The sequence below is a fragment of the Lissotriton helveticus genome, chromosome 6 (genome assembly GCF_964261635.1).
Source record: "Lissotriton helveticus chromosome 6, aLisHel1.1, whole genome shotgun sequence".
Classification (NCBI taxonomy): Eukaryota; Metazoa; Chordata; class Amphibia; order Caudata; family Salamandridae; genus Lissotriton; species Lissotriton helveticus.
In genome coordinates this window covers 259836206-259860777 of record NC_136067.1, presented here as the reverse complement: position 1 = coordinate 259860777, position 24572 = coordinate 259836206, and the positions used below count along the sequence as shown (strand labels likewise).

The window sequence follows — 24572 nt, the reverse complement described above, 5'->3', positions numbered from 1 at the left end:
AGATCCAGTCTGACCCCTGGGGATATTCTAAGGTAAGGAATCTAACACTAACATGTTTCTTTCAGATTTATTAACCTCCACCATGTACCTATAATACGTACTGAGCCACACAATGTGCACTACAGCGTTGACAAGTTAACGCAAGGGCAGTAAAGCCACTTACAGCACTTACTTTTATGCATCATTTCCTCGTCCTAGTCTTCCGGTCTTTTAATAGGATATGTAATTTAACAGTTTGCACATCCGTATTCTTCACTATATTGCTTTCAACCCGAGTGTGTTTACCACCGACATACATTGGTGACATTACTCAAAGCCGGCGTTCAAGCACCAGCATCAAGTTTTATCTAGTTAGATAATAGTGCCTGCAGAGCACCATTTTTAATTTTTTTGTGTTCTCCTTCGTTTCTTTATCGGTTTCCCGACCTGTATACTTTCCTGCAGTTGCGGGATCATTACGTTATAGTTGAGTTTCTCCCAGTTTACTTCAACCCCCACAATTTCCTTGGCACGCGAGAAGTTACGTTTAGTCCTATTTCTAGAAGGACTCCGTAATGGCGATTATGTCTACACGCCATCAGTAGATATTTGGTTCATCCTAGAAGACATTTAGCGCCAGACAAGCTTGCCGTTCTTTTCTTCCCCACAAAAGGTAATCTGCTTTGGTGTACACACAGCTGCTCAGTTTCATTCTGCGCTAGTCTCCGTAACAGGATCTTTCAGATTTGTTTGTTTTATTCCAGACTAACTTGTGCACGAGTTTATCGCACAAGCGTTCATGCTGGTTTCAACCGCAATTTCTTTTCTGAGCACGGCATCCACAGTCGGGTGAGTGCGCGTTTACATACTTAGAGAGTCTGTACAGACTATTGTTACATTGTGCACTTTGGTTGCTGAGGCGTGGCAGGTGACCACCTACTTTGATTTTTTCACATACAGGAGTTTACCCGTTGCAATTTTTTCTGGTATAGTTAACTGTCATAGGGTACACCGTCACTATCAAGGTATGACCGTCACCTATAAACTTAGGCACCCATTTCTTAACTCTTCATTTTTTAACTCTTTATTGCTATTATTAACAACCCCTCAAGATTTCTGTAGCTACACCAATGTTTTCTTGGTGGCACAAGGGTGATATCAATATGAGGTTTCTGTAGATAGAGGTGACTATCTTTCAAGCTCACTCATTGAGACTAGTAAATGGCACTTCAAGCTTTTTTTGTTGGACAAGGGGATTTCCCATAATTCTTAACTTCTTTCAATGTAATATACTGTAATTGAAGTAATACGCACGTCGAATTCTTCTGTTTCCAGAATATTGCCCCTGAGGAAGGGACCTGTGAGTCCTGAAATGCACTGGGCCACATGAAAGTTATGCATCAACCAATATGGAAACAGCAATGCCAAGGTCAATTGGACTGTATATAATTATGTACCACCTGATCTAAGAATTTGCTTTGTTCAGGCAACTTTTGTTATATTGTTACACAAAAGGTCATTGATGAATATAAGATATGTATTATCATTTATGATTTGATGTTTGAATTACACATGATTGACTAGAGAAAATGTTGGTTTAGTTTGTGTTGCTTCAAGTGATATAAAGTCAGTTAATTACCAGAACATTCTGTTCGACATGAACAGTGCACACTACAATCAGGGATTCATCCCTGTTAGGTTCTGAGTTTAATGAGTGTGTGATGCCAACACACCACAGTAGTGTAGCACCCTTGGTTTAATAGTTACTTATTCAGAGTAACACTGAATCTTTGAGTGCGCCTCCATTCTTCTATGATAGGTTACACATCCTAGTGTGCCATGGCCAATAGACACTGTATGAAATATAGGTAAGACAACCCTCTAGTAGGCCTTTGCCATAAGGGAGGGTGCACTATATTTACTGTGATGGCAAATCTGCATGAGTAGATATGACCCTGCAGTATTAAAGTTGTTTCCTGGATTTTGTAAGTGTCCAGGGAAGCCATACTAAGTACATGGGCAGGACACTAGTCATTAAGAGTTCCCCAGCTCCATGATGTCTTCACTGAAATATGGGATGTTTGGTACCAAGCATCTCAGCTTCATAAACCTACACAGTGTCAGATTTATTAAAAAAGTGCACACAGAGGACCCCTTAGAAAGGTCCCCTGAAACCTGCCAATCCTTAGTATGATCACCGACTGGCCTGAGCCAGCCTGCTACAACCAGTGTTCTGACTGCATGGGGAGAGTGCCTGCACACTCCGAGGTTGAGAACAATGCCTTTCCTGAGTGAAGGTGTTCACATCTTCCCCTGGTCCAGAAGAGCCACCCATGGAGGGGAGGTTCTAAGGCCTTACTGCCTTTGTAATGCGTTTCCAGCCTTGCCTGTTAGAGTGAGCAAGTACCCTTCCTGTCTTCACCCCCTTTTTGGCAGGAGGGACACTTAGAAATAATAAGAGATATGCCCCCTTCCCCTTTGCCAACTCCACCCCTCAGGTGCTGGATACGAGTGAAACACACTTTTCAGTGCCAGCCATCTTGAAGATGGTGGGACTTATCCAATCAGGCCAAGGTTTATTTAGGTAGCATCCCCACCTGAACTTCAGTTCCTGTCTACCTAAGAAGAGCTGCACACCACACAGTCGCACCAACAGAGAAGACTGCAGAGAACTACTGACTTGTCCCTAGCCCTACCAGCCTGTCTGCAGCCCTGACTATCCTGCACCAAAAGATGACTTGTCTTGCAAACCAGCGCCCTCCAGAACGTTGGGAGAACTGCCTGCCTCTGATAAAGATCAAGACTCCCGAAATGAGCAGACCTGTTCACCAAAGAATCATCTTCAAACTAAAGAGACTGACTTGAAAAGCCGCAAATAATTTAAAAGTATTTTTTATTGAAAAACGTATTTACCTATGACAAAGTTCTGTGGTGCTGCCAAATAAATATAACCAAGTATTATTTTTATAAATTGGCCTCAAATATATTCATTGAGTGTGTGTCTCATTTATTAACACTGTGTGAACAACAAATGCAAAACACTGCCCTCTGATAAGCCTAACTGCTCGCCCACATTACCACAAAAGAGAGCATTAGTATTATCTACTTTAGCCTCTATAAAGCCTCTGGACTCTCTGCACATTATAGCTCATTTTGGTATAGTATATAGAGAGCCAGCTTCCTACAGTAGAGGTTTCACAAAATGTGCTGCAATACACCGCATAATTGACCTTTTCTCGACAGATAATTCAGTCAACCCTGCCACATAATTTTGCCCTCCCCATAACTTACCAAAAGTGGAGCTTCATGCTAACTTCTATAAGACCATCTTCAGGACAGGAAAGCAGTCATGATATAAGTTTAGATTTTTGAGGCCATTCTATAATCAATTACTGTGCATCATCATGTAGATGCTTTGTACATATGGTTACGTTCATGCAATGCTCTAGGGTATTCAGTCCACATCAGGGCATTTCATCCTGAAGATGGTCTTATAGACTTTAGCACGAGACAAGACCGAAACGTCGACAATTTCACCCATTTTCATGTGCAAAAGATCTTTCTGGAAATGTTCACTGTATTTTCAATGATCTTCTCATTTGAGAATATTTGAAATGGGCTATACCAAAAGTGTTTATGAGAAAACAGCTGCTATGAAGATAGTCTCTCTGTCACTTTTGTAGTTATGTGAATTGCATTGTATATCCTTTTTTGTAAAGAGTTTTCTACATAAATTTGTACTTTAACCCCACCGCTGCGCTGAACGTTCCGCGCTGGGGCGAAACGTTCTATTGCCGAGGTAGTGCACGTGACGTCCGCTGAACGTGCAGAGCATTAAAGGGGTTAAGTATACACCCGTTTTGCATTATTTGCATTTCTTCTGTTGATATACTCGCCTGAATGAATATAATTATTTTGTTAATTTGCTTGCCAGAAGCCACTAAAAAAATTCCTTGTAGGCACTCTGACAAAATGTTGACTTTGATTTACCCAGGCCTCCAAGGGTCTATTTTGTTGCCCAATTTTGTTGAATTTTTGTAGAAATAGACTTCTGAGTTATAATTGGAGTTTTAATAAGTATGTATAATTGTCTCTGGGTTACTCAAGACTCACAGCAGGTGTTAAAGTTGTAAATCTAGGTTAGCACAACTAGCCTACACAGAACGGACTTCATGTTTCCAAGTTACTTTAGGGTGTTCATTTTTAGGGCTTCCATCACTGTTAGACAATGTTTCAGCTTCCTTTTGGTGCTTTTTCCGACACCAATAGCTGTCCGGCAGTACACGTTTTGGTCCTAAACAAATCTTGCCTAGGACTGAAAGATATTCTCCCTTTTCGGAGGTCAAGTTGTACATTAGTGGCTATGTTCAATACTCCTCACCACTGGGCTACATCAGGCATGCCATATTATCTACACAAGTGCTGGTAAAAATGGATAAAAGATTATTTTTGCTGGTGGATGTGCGCTGGTGGCTTTTTCATCGTGGGATGGAGTATCACAAAGTCCTATGCCACCTGGGTATTTTATCCAGCAAATATTCTAAAGTCTTTTTGGTCATTCAAATGACAATATTAACCTACAAAGTTTTAGGAATTAGGTTCAGTATTTAAGATGTTCACAAAACATAACATTTTGGCTCAGATCTTGGCTGAACGCACGGCAGAGGTTCTTTTGCTTTTTGATAAATTCTCTGAGCAAGGACTGTGACAAACACGACGGAGGACGTGGTAACAACCAAACTACTCAACGGCCATACTCAATTCAATTCTCAAAGTTGTGCATCAATGGCCATTCAAGTGCAAGCTTGGCATGATGCAGCAAGTGGGAGGGATGCATTGATCTTTTTAGAGACAAATGGAGCAGAGCCAAAACGTTACCAGAAACTATTTAGGTTCTAGTGGAAGAACCTGATTTGCTTTTAGGGGGTGAGGGAGGGGGCAGTGAGTTGCCTGTATCCAGGGCTTGGACTCTCCCTGTAAGGCAACAAGAATACTTAGACTAAAGAGTGACGATCCGCAGTAGGTAATTTGCTCAGTACCCATTGAACAGGCCGTGATCCATTAAGCCCATCCGTGTACTGAAAACTAATGCAGAGCTTTCCCTTACTGTAGGTTTACTCTTAGTGTAGCTCTCTAGGCAACTCTGTTATACCATACTCTGCAACAGCTACACTGCAGCATTGTTTGGAACTAATAACCACATTGTTCTAAGCACATGATTATATTGTAAAGCAAAACATATTGACAATGCCGTTTCAACCACAACATTGGGAATTCTTCTCCAAACAATGGTAAATAAGCCTCGAAACATAACATGCCAAGTGTTTTGGAGTGTTTAAAATAAGACTTCTGTAAAGTTAAGGTAACATATGCATTTCAAGCAACAGAGATTATGAACATTTGGCATTCACAAAAAAAAAAATGACAAGTCTATTTCACATAAGGCCATGATGACGAATATACATATATGGTTGGTTACCAGTACTTGTTACTGGTTACCCGTACTGGTCAGAAGTATTACCTTGAGTCTGCAATGATCAACCAGAAGCGGAGAGTCTGGATCGGAAGATTCTTCAGGGACTTCTTCTAGAATCACTTTTCTGACCTTTTTCATTTTTGATACTCCTGAAGTTCAAAAACAGACTTTATGTTGAATGCTACCATAATGTTGGCACTTTATTTCAATAACAGAAGCAGTGGACAAATCTTCAGATCATATCTAAGAACCACAATGTAATCTTTTAAGAAGACACAATTTCTAGAACTGGTTCAAAAAGCAATTTGACCTTTTGTGCTTTGCTGACCAACACATTACATTTATAAAAAAAGGGAGAGAACATGGACATACGTCTCCAATTTTGTCTCCAGCCTTCTCTCAGATTTTCAAGTGAACACCTAGGCTTTGCTCTTCAGAGTCACACATCAATCATCTACCTGGGCTTAATGTAGCGTACCAAGAAAAGCAGCATGCTACAAAACTGGCCTTGGAAAAACAACTGTCACTTACACATCATCTTTCGAGGGTGGAAAACCCTGCTACAGTAGAAATGTGTAATTACTGTGATTCCAGTTTCACACACAATTGTCGCGCTTCAGTGTATCATGGATTTAAAAGTATTTACAGATATACAATCTATCTTCAGAAACTCAGAAAATATGATCTAGTGTGTTTCAATTAGTATTGAGGAATGAAGCATTAACACCTATTGAAGCACTTTTTCTGTCTTTCTGCAGATCAATCACATAAGTATAATCAGGCACTAGACTAGGCCCAGAAGAACAACTTACTTATCTTCGGTAATGCCTTTTTCTGAGAGAGGCTCTACCTCACCGCGGATTCCTCACTTTGGAAATTCACCAAGCTCAAGACTGGATTCAGAGTTTTTTTATTGGAATTCCCTTGCGCTTCAATAGGTGGAGTTTGCGGCTGTGCGTCAGATTCATCCTGCCCCAGATGTGCTGGTGGGGCAGCTATATCTGTTAAACCCCTACATTCTGATGTCAGTTTCTTTCTGATAGACTTGAAAAACGCGAAGTGTCAGGTAAGGAACCTAGCCAAAAGGAGAGAATTTTTACTCATTCGGAGTTTAGAAAAATCAGCAGGAAAGAAAACTTTTTCTTGAGACCCCTCACTCACCAGGGTTTTCCCACGGTGACATGCTTCATCATAGGGGCCATCTCAGTCCTCTACAAAAGTTCTTTACCCGACACTTCGAGTTTTTCATGTCTACTATTGCTTTTGGAAGGTGGACTTAGCTTACACCTCTACCTCCCTCCTTTGTTCCTTTATACAGTTTCTTTCTGATCTCAGTATGTACATTTGGACGTGGAGCATCTGGATCCTCCCACCGGTGAATAGTGTCCTATACAAATCCTGATAACATATGGCATAAATGCGAACTGCATCCTAAGCACCAAATGTTTGGCAAGAAAGAAAGGAAAATGGGAAAGGAGGATCCATACAGGTTTGAGTGCTATATAATTAAAACTACAGAAAGGCAGGTGCTCACAAAGCCAAGCCAATAGCCATTTTAAAAATCAACAAGTTAGGATCCCAAAACCTTGATCTCAAATAAAGAAACCAAAGAGAACCTTAATAAAAATTGAAGTAGAAACAGAAGATGAGTTTAGACATTACTAGCACAGAAGATTTCTAAACCAGGGAAATGTAAACTTACAGAATTGTTATGAATCATTCATTAAAAGCGCAACAAGGTACATTACGTCTATCACTGTTTCTGAAAATATTTCAGAAACAAGTGTATGCCACCCTAGTATGTGGTCTTCTTGCCTCTGTTTATGAGAGCTAATGCCTCACCTTTCATATCTATCACCAAAGGGTTTAAGAGCACCCTTCACCCACATCACAGATGAGGTAGAAATACAACTCTTCACAGCACAGTAATCATGGGATAAATACAGAACCTTAAACACTGGCACTGACCTATGGTGCCATGGGAATCCAGCTCGTTCTTGTGGTGGGCATCAGCAGCGTCGCTAAGGAAATCTACCAGTAGATTTTCTTTTCCTTGCTAGGGGAACCATGGGCATCACAATTACATGATCTAGTAATTAATCCCAATAGCCTTTGGTTTCACATAAAGAGGTCTTGGCCTTCCACACATCCGGATCCCTTTAGTTTGGTGTAGTGTTGGCGATTGTTAGGACTTGCACATTTCTTTAAGAGACTGATAGAAGGTGGCTATTGGTTCAGCTCAATGACTCACTGATTTATCATGTTGAGCAGCTTCAGATTTCTAAATGCAACTTCTAGCCTTTGGGCGGCACGTAACACCAGCCTTCTGCAGCCCTTGAGGTCTGAATTGTAGCCGTGTCAGAGGACTGCAATTCAATAACTTCCAATGGAGATCAAAGACCAACGGTTCCCAAACTTTTTATAACCGTGACAAACTTTTGTAGCCTGCTAAACTTTAATGGGCATTAGGCCGGTGATTCTTTAATGTAACTAAAGCATCGTGTGGTAGTGCACTGTCGTTTACACACAACACATTTTCCACTGAAATGGCCACTAAATTTAGACAGACAGTTTTACTGATAAAATGATACTGCACACAAATGACAATGTCTGGAAATGAGTGAATATTTATCATGTGTGCATCAGTAACTAAAGTGTCTTGATTTGTTTTGATCCTAATTAAATTGTTTCCATCACACTTCAGAGTTACAAAAATATGCTTAATGTTTTGCTTTCCTAGGTGCTGAATGTGTACGGTTCATTTACATTTGTTGTGAGTTACAATTGAATGTAATCCTAAAGCCTTTGTTTTCTCACTCTCTGAACCCCAGCAAGATTGTCACATAATTCACATTACTTTTCCTGACTGCAAAGTGAGAGGAGTTTGTAAACCCCCAATCCCCATGTTAAAAAAACACAATTTTCAGAAGACAGCTTGGACTTTTGGAATTCACTGTGACACACAGTTTGGGAAACACTGTCCTAAAACAAACTTTGAATAGCAAAATATGGTTATGGTTAGACAACGGCCGTGAATATTGGCTGTATTGGTACTGTAGACTCCACAGTAGTAGTCTCTTTCTACAACTCATAATATCAGGATAAAATTGAGATGTGAAGATGCGCCGGAGCTTCACTACTGGAAGCACTTGTCTGTCTGCTCAGGACCATAACACAATGACAGTAGGGGTACAACGGAAGACGCAGACAGGGGGATGAACAATCAATCCTCTGGGCCGCATATCAGGTTCCTCACATGGAACGTGAGAGGATTAAAAGATCAAAGGCATACCTCAAAAGGCACAGGATTCAAGTGGCAATACTACAGGAAACACATCTAGCCCCTCATAGTGATGCACTGACACAGGGTAAATCATAGGGCCATTTTTTAGCCTCACGCTTCACTTAAGATGCCTGTCGTGTACTCATTTGGGTAGATCCCTTGGCGGGCATAAAGTTTCAGATGGTGTGTACTGATCAAGGGGGTACATTTGTGGTGGCCCACTGTTATAAGAAGGAGTTGGCGGTACTGTTGGTGGGGGTTTATGGCCCAAACTAGGACGATCCGCAGGTCTATCACTCACTTAGTATTCGTTTACATGAGGGTGGTGACCTTCTCCAGATAGGAGTGGGGACTAATTGTCTCTTAGATAGTGCACATGAACGGTCCAAAGACCCACCCACAGGCCATCTGCAGCTGCTAAGGTTATTCTAGACATAATGGGGCATAGGGAACTTTTAGACATATGGAGACTTCACTCTCCTGTGGGTGGAAGGTATACCCATTACTCACTATACAGGACACACACACTCAAACAGATTTCTGGTAAATATCTAGGAGCGTTGTGTCTAGAGTTATTTGGTGCGAACCACTACCATGCACCTACTTTGACCACTCAAAGGTAGTATTAGATTTGGAACTCCGCCCTCGCAAATCTGCGGCTTTCGCTTGGCGGTTCCCCCATACACTACTGGAATCAGACTTTAAGACTGAACTAGAGCAAACTCTAACAGAATTCTTTACTAATAAGATAGGTCAGGTTGACTGTTTTGCCATAGTGTGGGAGGCTTTCAAGGTGTATATCAGAGGCATGGTCATCTTAAAGCATGCAGGAGTACTCACTGAAGTGTAGACTGGCACTTTTGAAAAAGGAAATATCTGACTTGGAATTCCAACACCAGAAATTGGGAGATAGCCAAATCCTAAGTGATATTAAGATTAGTTTAGAAGAATATCAAGAAGTTGCCTCTAACGAACTCAAACACATGGGTAAATACGCAGTCGTGAGGATGCATGGGGAAGGTGAACTATGGGGGCCACATTGGCTACCCTGGAGCGCCCAAAGAGGGAATTGGAAGCAATTCTGGAAGTCCTGTATGACAATGGCCAAACACTGCATGGCACAGATCAAATAGCAGAAAGATTTTGCAGATATTATGCGGACTTGTACCTGTAGGAGAGTGGGGTCTGCAATCCTATGGTCACCCCAGATTTTTGCTTTTTGCTTCACTGGTTTACGACTTTCCCTGGCTGTGGGCCTGCTAATCAGACCCACGCCTAGCTGTTCTCTCTCTAAATTGACAACCATGTACTTTAGGTGCATTTACCAATTGGTACTGGGCCACCTTATCAGTCCCTGTACCCAGGGCATAGGTGTACCCAGGGCCTACCAGGGGCTGAAGCATGTATTATGCCACCCCTGGCTGGCCATCTAAAACTGACACAACTGGTTGCATGACAGCTGGGGCAAGGTGGTGTAATCACCCTTTGCTATAGATATAGTATACCTATATCTAACCCTAAAAATGGACACATATCCTCCTATCAGTCACTCCTATGGCAGGCCTTATCAATCCTGAAGGCAGAGTGCTTGGAATTATGTGAGATGGTGCTCTAGCATGAGCTGAGCCTGTCTACAGCTTTCGGAACCAAGTCCTTTAGCTGTGTCCATGATAACGCTATACCATATACTCTTGAGTGCATTATCAACCTCGCGGTTAAATGCTAACTCTGGTATAACATTAACAAAACATGTCAAGTAAGGTGTCGTACGAATTGGAATACTACCCCCTCGCCAATTCTGGCGACGGGGGTAGCATTCCACCCTTCTAGAGGGACACAACATGTATGTAACTGAGACTGAAGAAATCTCCCTTGTGGGCAAGGAGTGTGCACCCTGCAACGGCAGGCACCATCAAGCGTCCAGCGGCTTCCCTTTGTCGTCTTCCTTCAGGGATCCAGACTTCAGAGCCCGACGAGACCCGGATTCCCAGACCTCTCCGACCTCAACCTACATCTGCAGCACAGCTGAGATCCGTGGGTGCGACGAGACACGTGGGACCGGCCATCTTGAAAGAACCTGCACTTCGCTTCCAGCACGACTCCCGAGGTAAACTCGACCAAGTGCTTTGGGGACTGAAAAGCCCCAGCCCCGAGCAGCCCCTGCACCGAAGATCAGCTCTCCAGCATCCACGAGATCTGCGTGGGGCCCTTCTGCTTGTTTGCTGCTCGACGCGTTGTCTGGTCACTTGCCGGCTGGCTAGTGGCTTTCTAGACGAAGAACTTTGAAATCTTTGCTGCTGGTCTGGTTGCTCCAGACGGGCCCTTGCTTCCTTCCAAAAGAGGGGCACCCCGGACTCTCCTAGTCCGCACCAGACGTCTTTTCCACTCACCGCGTGGGTTGCCTTTGCCAAGGCCTGTTGACTCCAATTCCGGATCCGACACCGCCGACAGCGAGAGCCTGCGTGGGACAGCTCGTGCCTCCATCCTGGTCGTCGAAGACACCTCCTGGTCCACGTGGCTGCAGAGTCAAGCGTCCACTCTTCACCTGATCGCGACGATAGCACCTGGTTCCTTCCTGGTTCCACACCGGTCACTGGCTAGTGACTTTGAACACTGTCCCCTCTGCTTTCAGGTCCTCTTCTTCACCAATCCACCCTTGGATCGCACCGAACATCTTCCTCCTGGTCGCCTGCAGCATCTTTTCTTTCAGGCTCCATTGACTTCCAACGCGAGAACCCAACACACTTTGGCACCTATGCACACGCAGCCCGTGGGTGAGGTAACAAGAGCATTTCGGTGCTCAAGGGTAGTTTAACTGTCCTAGTGTCCCGTTCCACAGTCGTCGTGGTCCTAACTAGTCAGGATTGTCCGTACTCACCTTTAACTTGAACTGTACTGTCCACAGACGTTGTTACGCATCTCGCGTGTGAGTTCACACTCTGCACACGCGTTCCGTGGGCCTCCTATTACTTACCTAGAGTTAGTGTAGCGTGGTCCCATCGATCCTACAGCCTCTGGACAGCTCCATTCCTTCTATCGACTTTCACATTCCACTTACTTAGTATATGGTTTGTCGTGCCCCTAGGGCACCATTGCAATTTTGTGCAACTTGTCGTATTTTTCGTAAGAGATTGTCATGTGCTTAGCCCTCTGACCTCATAAAGAGTTCAGAGGTGTTGTTATTAATAAATATACTGTTTATTTTCATAACAACCTGTGTGGTGTCCTTTCATCTGGTATTGAAGGGATTGTATTGTGGTAAAACAGCTGGCTTCACATGCCAAAAGAGTTTAGCCTAAGACTGCTTTGTCCATGCTACCATTAGGATAGCTGGTCTATAAGGTTGACTTACAACCAATCACCATAAGGGTTGTTTGGACTGATACAAGGTGATCACTAGAACTAGTGAGCATCATATATCAGGCCAACTTCTCACAGTACCGATCCCGAATCCCTCCAGATGACACTGCCACTGCAGATTTTCTGGAACATATAGCAATGACGTGGCTCACCTCGGAACATAGGGAGTATCTGATGATGCCACTGGACCCCATGGAGCTACATGTAGCACTCTCTAGCATGCAGACAAACAAGTTACTTACCTTCTGTAACACTTTTTCTGGTGGATACAGTATCTGCCTGTGGATTCCTCACCTTATGAATAGCCCCCTGCGTCAGCAACATTCGGAAATTCTTTTGTAGCTCTTCACGCCGACGTGGACGACGTCACAGAAGCACGGTATGGCGCGCGGCTCCGCTGACGTCACCGACTCCATAAAGGGCCTACGTCGGCGTGATGACATCAGTTCCACCCTTTTTTCCGTGCCTTCGAGGCACACGGACAGACCAACAGTAGATTTATTTACACAAAGTACACAGTACCAAATAAAGTAATACACACACTGTGTGTGGTCAATGCTGGAAAGCAATTTGAACAACACATTTCCTTTTACAATAAAATATATACATTAAAACAATGTCACTAATGCAAGTATAGAAGAGTGGACAACGGGGAGGCGGGTGGGCATGTGAGGAATCCACAGGCAGATACTGTATCCACCAGAAAAAGCGTTACCGAAGGAAAATAAGTTGTTCTTCTGGTGGATACATCTGCCAGTGGATTCCTCACCTTGTGAATAGAGTCCCACAGCAGTCCCCACTCCCGGAGGAGGGCGTCCACTCTCCTATACCAGAAAGTCCTGGAGGACAGAACGCGCAAAGTGGCCGTCCCTCCTCACTTCGGAATCCAAGCAGTAATGCTTCGCGAAAGTGTGGAGGGAAGCCCAAGTCGCTGCTCTACAAATGTCCTCTACAGGTACACCCCTAGACAAAGCTGATGTGGCAGACCTTGCTCTAGTAGAATGAGCTCTTAAACCTTCAGGAGGTTCCTTACCCACCAGAGAGTAGCATATCTTGATATACAAGACAATCCATCTTGACAGCACCGCCTTGCCTCTTCTGGCTCCAACAAAAACCAAAAAAGTGCTGGTCATCAAATCTGAACTCTCTGGTTCTCTCCAGGTAGAAGCTCACCGCCCTCTTCGGGTCCAATCGGTGAAGTCTCTCCTCCTCCTTGGAAGGGTGAGGGGGAGGATAGAAGGTAGGAAGGGTAATGGACTGCCCCAGATGTAAGGGAGTTACCACCTTAGGCAGAAAAGCAGCCCTGGTCCTGAGAACCATTCGTTCAGCATGAATGGTCAAGAATGAGGGCTTTGAACTAGGAGCTTGAAGCTCACTTACCCTCCTTGCCGAGGTAATTGCAATCAGGAAGACCGTTTTAAAAGATAACAGTCTCAAGGGACACTTGTGCAAAGGTTCAAAAGGTGAACCCATCAAGAAAGTGAGCACAAGATTCAAGTCCCACTGAGGCACAATAAAAGGAGTCGGAGGAAATGTATTTGTAAGGCCCTTAAGAAACCTTAAAACAATAGGAGATTTAAATAAGGACGGATGTTCCGGCAGACAGAGAAATACCAACAAGGCTGAAAGATAACCTTTGACCGTAGCCACAGCAAACCCTTGCTGAGCCAAAGAAAGTACAAACTGAAGAATGTCAGACAATCGAGACTTCAAAGAGTCAATGGACTCATCCCCACACCAAGAGACAAATTTAGACCATCTATAAGAGTAGATAGACTTGGTGGAATCACGCCTGGCCGATAAAATTATATCCACCACATCATGTGGGAGAGAAAAAGAATTCAGGTTGCCCCGTTCAATCTCCAGACATGAAGGTGTAAGGTGTGGAGGTGGGGGTGTAGAACCTGCCCCTCCATCTGAGAGAGGAGATTTGCCCTGAGAGGGAGACGGAGCGGCAGGCACGAGGAGAGGTGTAGAAGATCTGTGTACCACGCCCTTCTTGGCCAATCGGGGGCGATCAATATGACTTGGGCCCGGTCCTGGCGAACCTTCCTCACAACCTGAGGAATCAAGGGTATAGGAGGAAACGCGTAAAGGAGTTGAGTCCCAACTCAACTGAAACGCGTCACCCAAAACTCCCTGCATCGGATACTGGAGACTGCAGAATGACGGGCAGTGAGCATTCTCGTGAGTGGCAAACAGGTCCACCCGAGGAGTTCCCCACGTCCGAAAGACGTGACGAACCACCTCCGGATGAAGCCTCCACTTGTGGTCGGCTGAGAACTACCGACACTGTCTGCACGTACGTTCAGAACTCCGGCCAGATGATTTGCCATCAGACAAATCTGATGGTCCTGAACCCAGGACCAGAGACGCAGAGCCTCTCTGCAAAGACACTGTGACCCCACTCCTCCCTGCTTGTTGACATACCACTTCGCGGTAGTGTTGTTCTTCTGAGCGAAAAGGGAAGGGAGGAAGGCCTTGAGCGCCAGACGTATCGCCCGCAATTTCAGAAGGTTGATGTGAAGCAACCTTTCCTCTGGAGACCAAAGACCCTTGATCTCCAGATCCCCCAGATGAGCACCCCACCCTAGAGTGGATGCATCCGTTATCACTGTGGCAACCGGTGGAGGAAGATGGAAGGGCCTTCCTTGAGACAGATTGCCCTCCACGCTCCACCAAGACAGATCCGCTGCAGCTTCTCTGGAGATCCTCACTGACTCCCTGAGATCTCCGTTGTGCTGATACCACTGCCTGCGGAGGCACCACTGGAGCACCCTCATGTGCCAGCGTGCATGGGTGACCAACAGAATGCAGGAAGCCATCAGACCGAGCAGATGGAGGACCTTCAGGACTGTAACGACCGCTCCATTGTAAAATAAAGGAATAACTTCCTGTATGTCGCAAATCCTTTGAGATGGAGGGAATGCCCGACACACAGTTGTATCCAGTACAGCACCTATGAACAGGTTGCGCTGGGAGGGCACCAGGTGATATTTGGGTACATTTATTGAAAAACCAAACCTGTACAACAACTGAGTTGTGACTTGCAGATGATGGAGCCCCTTCTCCGGAGATTCTGCTTTAATCAGCTAATCGTCCAGATAAGGGAATACTGGTATCCCTGACCTTCTGAGATGTGCTGCCACCACAGCCATCACTTTGGTGAAGACTCGAGGTGCAGTATTAAGTCCAAACGGACCGCAAACTGGTAATGTTGCGATCCCAACGTGAAACAGATACTTTCTGTGCGACTTCAGGATGGGAATATGAAAATACGCATCCGGCAAGTCGATCGACACCATCCAGTCTTCTTCCAACAGCGCTTGAAGAACCTGCGCATCTTGAACTTCTCCTGTTTCAGAAAGAGGTTCAAGACCCTGAGATCCAGGATTGGACGAAGTCTGCCATCCTTCTTGGGGATCAGGAAATACTGGGAGTAGCATCCCTGACCCCTTTCCTGCTCCGGAACCACCTCTATTGCACCCTTTCTTAACAACGACAGGACTTCCTACTGCAGAAGTAGCAGGTGGTCCTCTGAGCAAAACCCTTGGCAAGGAGGGTAATTCGGAGGGAATTCCCGAAAGGGAAGAGCATATCCATTCACCACGAGATTGAGAACCCATAGGTCCGATGTGACCGATTCCCAATCTCGCAGAAAATAGGTAAGCCGACCCCCTACAGGACCCACATTATCCGGAATGGCGGATCCAGGGCTGCTTTGCCGAGGCTGGAGGGGGGTGGGAGGAGGAGGAGGAGGAGGAGGAAACTTGACGCCCTCTAGGGCGGGCTCTTTGTTTACCCCTGTACGACTTGTACAGCGGATTTTGTTGTTGTTGCTGCTGTTGTGGCTGCTTGTAGGCTCGAAAGGAGGACCTTCCAAACCCCCTGTACCTTCTACTCACAGTTCCTCTGGACTGTAGACCCAAAGACCTAGCCATTGCCCTTCTATCTTTGAACCTTTCCAGTGCAGCATCTGCCTTTTTACCAAAAAGGCCCGAGCCATCAAACGGCAGATCTACCAAGGCAGCTTGGACATCCGCAGAAAATTCAGAGGACTTCAGCCAGGCTGTCCTCCTGGTGGCAAAAGATGAGCCCATAACTCTCTCCACAGAGTCAGCTGTGACCAAACCACTCTGGATGACTTGGCGAGCAGCGGCCTGAGTGTCAACAAGTACCTCATTAAAATTCTGCCTATCCTCCTCCGGAATCTTAGGGGCTAATTGCTTTACAGAGTCCATCAAAGCATGGATGTAACGCCCTAAGAGACAAGTGGCATTCGTTGACTTAAGAGCCATGCTAGCTGAAAAAAAGATTTTCTTTGCTGACTGATCTTGCTTCTTAGATTCCTTGTCCCCAGGCACCTGCGGAAAGCCCCCGCAGATTTCTTGGAGCATGCTGCCTGTACCACCAAGCTCTCGGGCAAAGGATGAGAAGATAAGAAGTCCTGGTCACCAGGGGCCACCCTATATCTCCTCGCAACAGCTTTCGAAACCGCCGGAGCTGTAAGAGGGTTACGCCACACTTCCAAGATTGGCTCTGTCAACGCCTCATTGAAACGAAGCATAGGATCTTTCACTGAAGGAGAGTGAAGAACTTCTGTTAAAATATTAGATTTAAATTCCGCAGTGGGAAGATTTAAATTCAAAAGTTCAGCTGCTTTTTTTATGACCACGTGATAAGGGGCCACATCTTTTGACGGGCATCTGGGACAGAGGACAACTCCCAATCTGGAGAAAGTTCCAAGCCACTAGCTTCCCTCAGATCATCAAAGAAATCCTCAGATTCCTGCAACTCGCCTTCTTCCATCTCCATCTCTCTGTATCTCCATTCCTCCGGAAGCCGCTGAGCCTCCCTTCTCAACCTCTCCTTTGAGATCGGCGTCGGCAGATCTGCAACCGACTCCGACGGAGCTGCTGCCGGCGTCAAACTTGGCGCCGAAGGACCAGGCTGTAGCGAACGAGGAGGTCGAACAGGAACTGGTGCCGGTGACAAAGGTATCACGTCGAAGACCTCGGCGGCGCCGGGAGATGCCAAGCCGGAGCCGGAGTCGGCATGAAAGGCATGAACGGAGCCAGAGCATACATTTGTGGAACTCCAAGATTATAAGCCATCGACCCCATGGGACTAACAGGTGCCCCAGAGGGGTATATGGCTCTCAAGAACACCCCATACATCGCATTTAAATAATGCGAAGGGTCTTGTCCCGGGCCCGGAAATGGAGGGTATGGACTCACCGGCTGCTCCTGAGGAGGCACCGGATTCGGCACGAGGAACCGGAGTCGACGATACCTCAGGGGAGGGAACCTCTTCCTCCTCTCGAGCTGGAGAATGAATCGGCGTCGGAGACGGATTCGATACTCGAGCTGGTGACTGCTCCGGTGAACCAACATGCGATTGCTCACCTTCCGGATCCAATGCAACAGGTGAAGGAGAAACATAATCCTTCCGATGTCGACGACTTGGCGACTTCGGGTCCGACTCCTTCTCCGAACTATGCCGTGACCCATGCTTCCTCTTCTTATGCTTCTTTTTTGACCTCGAAGCATTCCCCGAAGATGACCTCGAAGTCGACCTCGACCGAGACCTCGAACGTCTGGAGCGAGACTTCAATCTTTTCTTCTCCTTCTTGCCTTTCAACTTCGTAATCAGAAGATTAGCCTCTCTCTCTCTCGCAAAGCCTTCGGGTTCATTTTTCTGCAAATTGGACAACCCTGGACGTCGTGGTCAGATGACAAGCACCACACGCAATCTTCATGCGGATCCGTGATCGACATCATTTTACCGCACTCCCCACAGGGCTTGAATCCGGTCTTCTTTGACGACATCTTGAAGAAGTTACAAGAAAACACTGAAAAGTCTCGACAGTAACACAGTAACAATAGAGCTACTGAGGATCCCTAAAGAAACCGTTAGCGTCGACGACGCAGAAAAAAGGGAACTGATGTCATCACTCCGACGTAGGCCCTATATGGAGTCGGTGACGTCAGCGGAGCCGCAAGCGATGCCGTGCTTCTGTGACGTCGTCCACGTCGGCGTGAAGAGCTACAAAAGAATTTCCGAATGTTGCTGATGCAGGGGGATATTCACAAGGTCCGGAACCCACTGGCAGATATATCCATCAGAATGGGAATGCACCAGGCACTGATGGTCTCCCGGTGGTCTTCTATAAGGCCTACCAAGACTGTCTTATACCACACTTAGTACATTGTATACAGAGATGGTACAAACTGGAATAACACCCCGTCAATGTGTGAAGCCTTGATTGTAACAGCCATGAAGGCTGGCAAACACCCCAATCAATGCTCCTCGTATAGGCCCTTGCTTTACTAAATGTGGACAGTAAATTGTTTGCTGAAGTACTGGCCCAGATCCTGCCAGGTGTAGTGCAACCAGAGCAGACCAGATTTGTGCCGGACGCAAGTTGACTAGCAATCTTGGAACATGGTTTTGCACAGTGCAACGGGTGGACCTGGAAATGAGGCATTCAACTCCGTCGAATTGGAGTTCATGTGGGCAGTGCTCAAGCGGATCGGAGTGGGAAATGTTTTCTTACGATTGGTCACGGTGCTCTACACCAAACCGGTGGCTCGTGTCCGTGTTGGTACTGTCATTACACCCAAGATCATGATCACAAGAGGAACCTATCCAGGATGCCCATTGTAGCCATTACTGTATGCCCTGGTGGTAGAGCCTCTGGCATGTGCTCTTCGGAAATACCACAGGCATAAAGGGCTGCGTTTTCCTGGTTTTAACCTTGTACAATCTTCATATGCTAATGATACTTTGTTGTATGTCCGTGACCCGAAGAGAAACCTCTCGCCCATGCTGAGGGAGGTGGTACGGTTTGGGGGCCCTCTCATGTCTCAGTGTAAACTTGGACAAATCCATTTCTTCCCACTTACCCCTTCCATGGCGCTAATGACATTATGATGTTCCAAAAGATCCCTATGCTCCTGCCACGAACGGTCTTCGCAACTATCTGCTCTTTACTGTTCAAATTGGCGTGGGCCGGGTTTGATGGGAAGTCCTCACCTTGCCTTATGATATGGGTGGCCTCAATGCACCAGATCTGTAATTATATTATAAGGCAGTGCAGAATTCGTTTGCATTTTACCGGCTTCACGGCCCGCAGGATCTGTGTCATCTGCACTTCGAGAGAGATGCTGCAAACCATCACACACTTCCCCAGACATTATGTCGTACCCCGCTGCATACTCACCACCTTGTTCAACACCTTAATTGCCACTTCCACCTTTCCCTAGGACTGGAAACATATAGGTCAATGCCTTGCTGAAAAAAAACATCAGCAGACCCCAGCGAACTCAACAACTAGCAACCGATCTCCCTGTACTCATTTCTGGTCAAAGTATTAGAAAACGCCATCAACCAACACCTCTCCTCACATTTGGATAGGAACCTTCTACTCCGCTCCTTCCAATCCTGATTTTGCAGCTACCACAGCACCGAGACTGCCCTCATTGCAGCTACCAACACCACCAGAGTCCTACTCGACCAAAGAGGCTCTGATCCTCATAGACTTCTAGCCAGCTTTCAATACGTTCTCCCACCACACACATTTAAAGGCTGCACGACATAGGCTTCTATGGAGCCACTCTTAGATGGACTGTCTCTTTCCTCAGCAGATGAACGCACAAAATCTGCCTTGTCCCCTTTACCCTCAGGGAAATAATCTTAGGAGTACCCTCAAGGATTCACACTCAGTCCCACCCTCTTCAATGGAACCTCTGGCCAGCATCAACAAAACCCACTCAACATCATATGCTATGTCAATGGCACACAGCTCATCCTCTCCCTCGCCAAAGACACCACCAACACCATTGCCAACTTCCACATTACAGAGGTCACCAGCTGGATGAAGGACCACTGCCTGAAGCTCAACACAGACAAGACAGAGGTACTGATTTTGGGAAACACAAGCTTCGCATGAGACGCATCGTGGTGGCCCTCAGAACATGGACCTACTACTAGCCCCACTAACCACACCAGGAACCTAGACATCATTCTGGACAAGCTAATCATGACGGATCAGGTCAACTTCATCTCTGCCACCTGGTACTTAGTCCTCCGCTTCGTAAGATATTCTAATGGCTACCCTAAAGCTCATGACGCACCATCACCTAGGCCCTCATCTCCATCTGACTGGACCATGGCAACACTCTATGCAGGGATCGCAGCTCACCACCTCCAAAGACTACAGGCCATACAGAACACAGCAGTCAACTTGCCCTAGATCTCCTCAGATGAACCCACATCACCTCCTACCTCAGGGAAGACCACTGGCTCCCTATACAGAAAAGATGGCAGTTCAAGCTTCTGATCGATGAATACAAGGCCCTGCACAACTGCGGACCCACCCACTTGAACCCCTGCTTTAACTTCCATTAGCCCATCAGACATCTAACCTTCACATCCCTTTCTCTAATCCTCATCCCCCACAACAGTTGTACCAGATGCAGAGGTCAGTTTGTTTCCTACCTAACAGTGAAGACATAGAATGAGCTAACCTTTCTTCTGCATACCTTCCCATCTCTTCCAGAGTTCCAAAAGTCTGTGAAGACTTGGCTGCTCGGCTAATCAATTGGAACCTGCCAGCGCCTGCATACCCTCACTTGTGAAAAGAAGCGCTCTACAAATCTTCTGACTGATTGATTGAACTATTGAAGTAAATTGGTAAGCATCAAGGAGCAACTCTATCTCACCAGTTAATAACACAATTTGAGAAACACTGCACCATAACTCCTCTACTCATGTTCCCAGTTTAAATGATTGACATTGCTACGAAGAATGAGCTGGAGCTCATTGATCTATGTATTCATGCTGATGGGTAAATCCCATCTTCTGAATATGACTGACAACATATTGGTCTAGCAGTGTATATTTCCTAATTATCAGTCTGTTTGCATATGAGAAACAGGCAGCAATGCATACGGAGAGTACAACATAGAGGAACAAATGAATACAGACATAAAACTAAATAATACAAACAAAAATAGGCAGGGGGTGCGCAGGTTGTGAGCAGAAAAAAAAGACAAAGGAAAAGGTTTTGAGACAACTATAAACAGGCATAATAAAGGAAGTAATCAGTAGACTTTTCATCAAAAAAGCGCTCTGTAAAGCAATCTTTCCTAAATTAGTTTCACCATCCTCCTCTCAGAAGTCACTGGTTAGGTGAACAAACTGTAAATCATGCCAGAAGGAGATAAAAGTTGACGGATAATGACAACGGTCTTGGCAACTACCTGTCAATAGTTTCTGATAGATACTTCTAATTGCTGATTACTCACCTTTAGAATATTCCCCAGGTGCCACACTGGATTCAGATCACATGACCTAGCCCTAGTAATTCTGGTGGCTCTGGATTGGATTAGGAGTGAGTTGTACCCAGAAGTTATGTGCATCTGCCCTCCGATATGGCTCCTTCTTTGAGAGGATGTCTAGTCACAGTAACAGGGCAGGATCCTTCACCAGAACCTGCACCATCTACTCCTCCATGCATGTTGTTTTAACGGTTGCATCTAACTGCATTTGAACTGCCGCCTGAACTGGTGGATGTCCTCCTTACCACCCGTGTCCCTTCCATGAAGTTTAGCAATACTCGGAACTAGAACAAATCTGTGGCCTGGTGGGGAGTTCACATGGTAGAGCCTTTACAAGCCATGCTGTAAGATGTCCAATCATTTGTTTTGTCTTTGGCCCAGCAAAGCCTTTCAGTGAGCATTATAAACATTTTCATTGCCGGCCCTTTCACCCTTTTTACGTTTACCTGCCTAACCATTCTTGCTTAGATTACTTTTTGTGATGCAGTTTATTGAAGATTTGACACACAGCTCTCTTCCAAACCGTGTGCGATGCCATAGTGGAACCTTATCTGGGGCTTAATGTTTCTCATGTGTATGCCCTTAGAGCCCATGTGTAGCTGCTCGTTGTTTCTTCTGATCTAAAAGCCAGTCATTCTCATTGCCATCACTTCAGCTCGTACAGATGAGCTTTAGGAGGGTGGGGGGTGGTGGGGTACAACCTCCATACACCACTTTCTTTCTGGACAAACTGGTGCTGAGGACACAGGCAGCTTTTTTGCCTAAAGTCACAACTTCTTTCCATCTAGGGAGAACCATCATTTAACCAATGTTCTTTGCCCTTCCTCACCCCTCAAAAGAGGAGGAAAGTCCCCATTGGTTGGACGCCAAAAAGGACTTCAGCTTTTATATTAACCGTACCACAGGCTGGGTGATCAGATTTTTGTATGGCTTTCCAAGGCGAAGAAAGGAAATGCTGTACAGAAGAGGACTCTGTTGAGGCAGACAGTCCTCTGCATCAAGGTAACTGGCTAAAAAGCAGCTTGCTGAAACACATTTAACCAGGGCTAAGTCTGCTACCATGACATTGGCACACAGAGTGACTGTACTTGAGACATAGCCGTTGGTGCATATGATCACAAAATATTTCGGCCTTCACAGCCAGTTCCCATGGAAATATGTTTTGCCCATTCAGGTACCAGTGGTATTCAGAACATGGGAGGTAAAGGGGTCCCAAGGGCCAGCAGCACTATTTGTACCACCCCGAGTGACCAAAATAAACTACTGACAGCTGGCCTGCCATTGCCGGCAACAGGAGCCGTGCAAACTGCTAAAACTCTACTTACACTTACCATGTGTGGCGAAGTAAAAGCACTATGTGGAAGCCTAAGAGGTAAGGTGCTAAGGTATTGCCATACAAGTGAAAACGTATATGCCCCATAGTGCCCTTTATCATTAAAAGACACTCTAAGTGATGCAGTCCATAGGACAACATGGGCTTGCACCCAGGCAAACTAGAGGTTGGCAGCTCCATCATGGTATTGCCAAAATATTTATTTGCGGGTTTGTAGAGCGCTTGAATAGACTCCCGAGGGAGTATCTCCGCGCAATATGTCATGTTTGGTATCCAAGAACATGCCTTCTCTCGTGTGGATGGGGATGTGGCATGCACCCAGGTGGCTACTTTACAGGTTGCCCACCTGGTTCACCTAGCTTCTCTGTGCTCTCACTAAATAAATAAATCAGGATTCTTATAGAGCGAGACTACTCACCCATGATGGTCTTGAGGGGATGTTGGTGGATCTGCGGTTCAGTCAAAGAGCCAGGTCTTGAGGTTCTTCCTGAATTGCGGTACCGATGGCGATTGCCCGAGGCTCAGAGGCAGGGAGTTCCAGGTTTTGCAGCAAGGTGGAAGAAGGATCTTCCTCCAGTCGTGGTCTTGAGGATCTGTGGGATGGTGACCAGAGCCAGTTGGGCAGTGAGGAGATGTCTGGTGAGAGTGTAGAAGGAGAGGCGTTGGTTGAGGTATGCAGGTCCGGCGCTATGGAGGGCTTTGTAGGAGTGCGTGAGGAGCTTGAAGTTAATTCTTTTGTTGATCATTAGCCAGTGAAGGTCTCTCAGGTGTCCAGTGATGTGGCTGCGGCGTGGGATGTTCAGGATGAGTCTGGCTGAGGCTTCCTGTATGTTCTGCAGTTTCTTTTGAAGCTTCTGGGTGGTGCCGGTGTAGAGTGCAGTGCTGTAATTCAGTCTGGTGCTGACGAGCGCATGGGTGACCGTTTTCCTAGACTCAGTGGGAATTCACTCGAAGATCTTATGAAGCAGGTGGCGCGTGTGGGAGCAGGACGACGGAACAGCGTTGATTTGGCGGTTCATAGAGAGCGAGGAGTCAGGATGAAGCCGAAGTTTTGAACATGGTCCGAGGGGAGAGGAGGGATGGCAAGGTGGATTCCGAGCACTGAGGGCGGCCACCAGGTGTCGTCCCAAGTGGAGAGGGTGGAGCTCAGGAAGAGGACTTCGGTCTTATCTGAGTTGAGCTTGAGGCAGCTGACCTTTATCCAGGTGGTGAATGCCTACATCCCGTTGTGGAAGTTTCTTTTGGCAGCTGTGGGTTGGTCTGTGATGGAGGATTTGCTGGGTGTTGTTGGCATAGGAGACTGTGTTTAGTCTGTGGCTTCGGACGATGGCTACTAGGGCGCCATGTATATACTGAAGAGGGTAGGGCTCAAGGAGAATCCCTGAGGCGCTCAGAAGCTAATTTCTGTGAGTTCTGAGTTGAACGGTGGAAATCTGACTCTCTGTGTTCCGTTGATGAGCAAGTCCATGCTTCATGCAGTCAAGACAGGATTCTGATCACTCACAGGAGTCAGGAACAAAGGCCTGGGCAGGAAGGAGGTCACACCTCCTCCCGCCCAGGCAAGCTAGCGAAGTGGCACATCAAGGCTGTGAGCTTTAAAGCTGCACAGCCTATGATATACATCAGAGCTGACTCCCAGAGGAGGAAACAGCCCTCCCCGGCCCCAGGCACATCTGCACCAGAGCAGGCGAGAAATTAGATAGTCATGGATGTGTACACCCCCAGAAGGCTAGCCACAACTCCAGGGTGGGCAGCCCGGTCTGTACACTGGAAGAAGGGTTCTGCCATTTTTTGGAAGTG

At 46.1% G+C, this 24572-nt stretch overlaps 1 protein-coding gene across 3 annotated transcripts in view; it reads right to left on the bottom strand.

Moving 5' to 3' along the window:
• Nucleotides 1–24572, bottom strand: part of ATAD2B (ATPase family AAA domain containing 2B) — a 974520-nt gene that overhangs the window by 84167 nt on the left and 865781 nt on the right. For all 3 annotated transcript variants that reach the window (XM_078647713.1, XM_078647714.1, XM_078647715.1), the window contains one exon: nucleotides 5501–5604. In XM_078647713.1, coding sequence (XP_078503839.1) covers nucleotides 5501–5604 — 104 coding nt within the window. The remainder of the gene's footprint in view (nucleotides 1–5500; nucleotides 5605–24572) is intronic.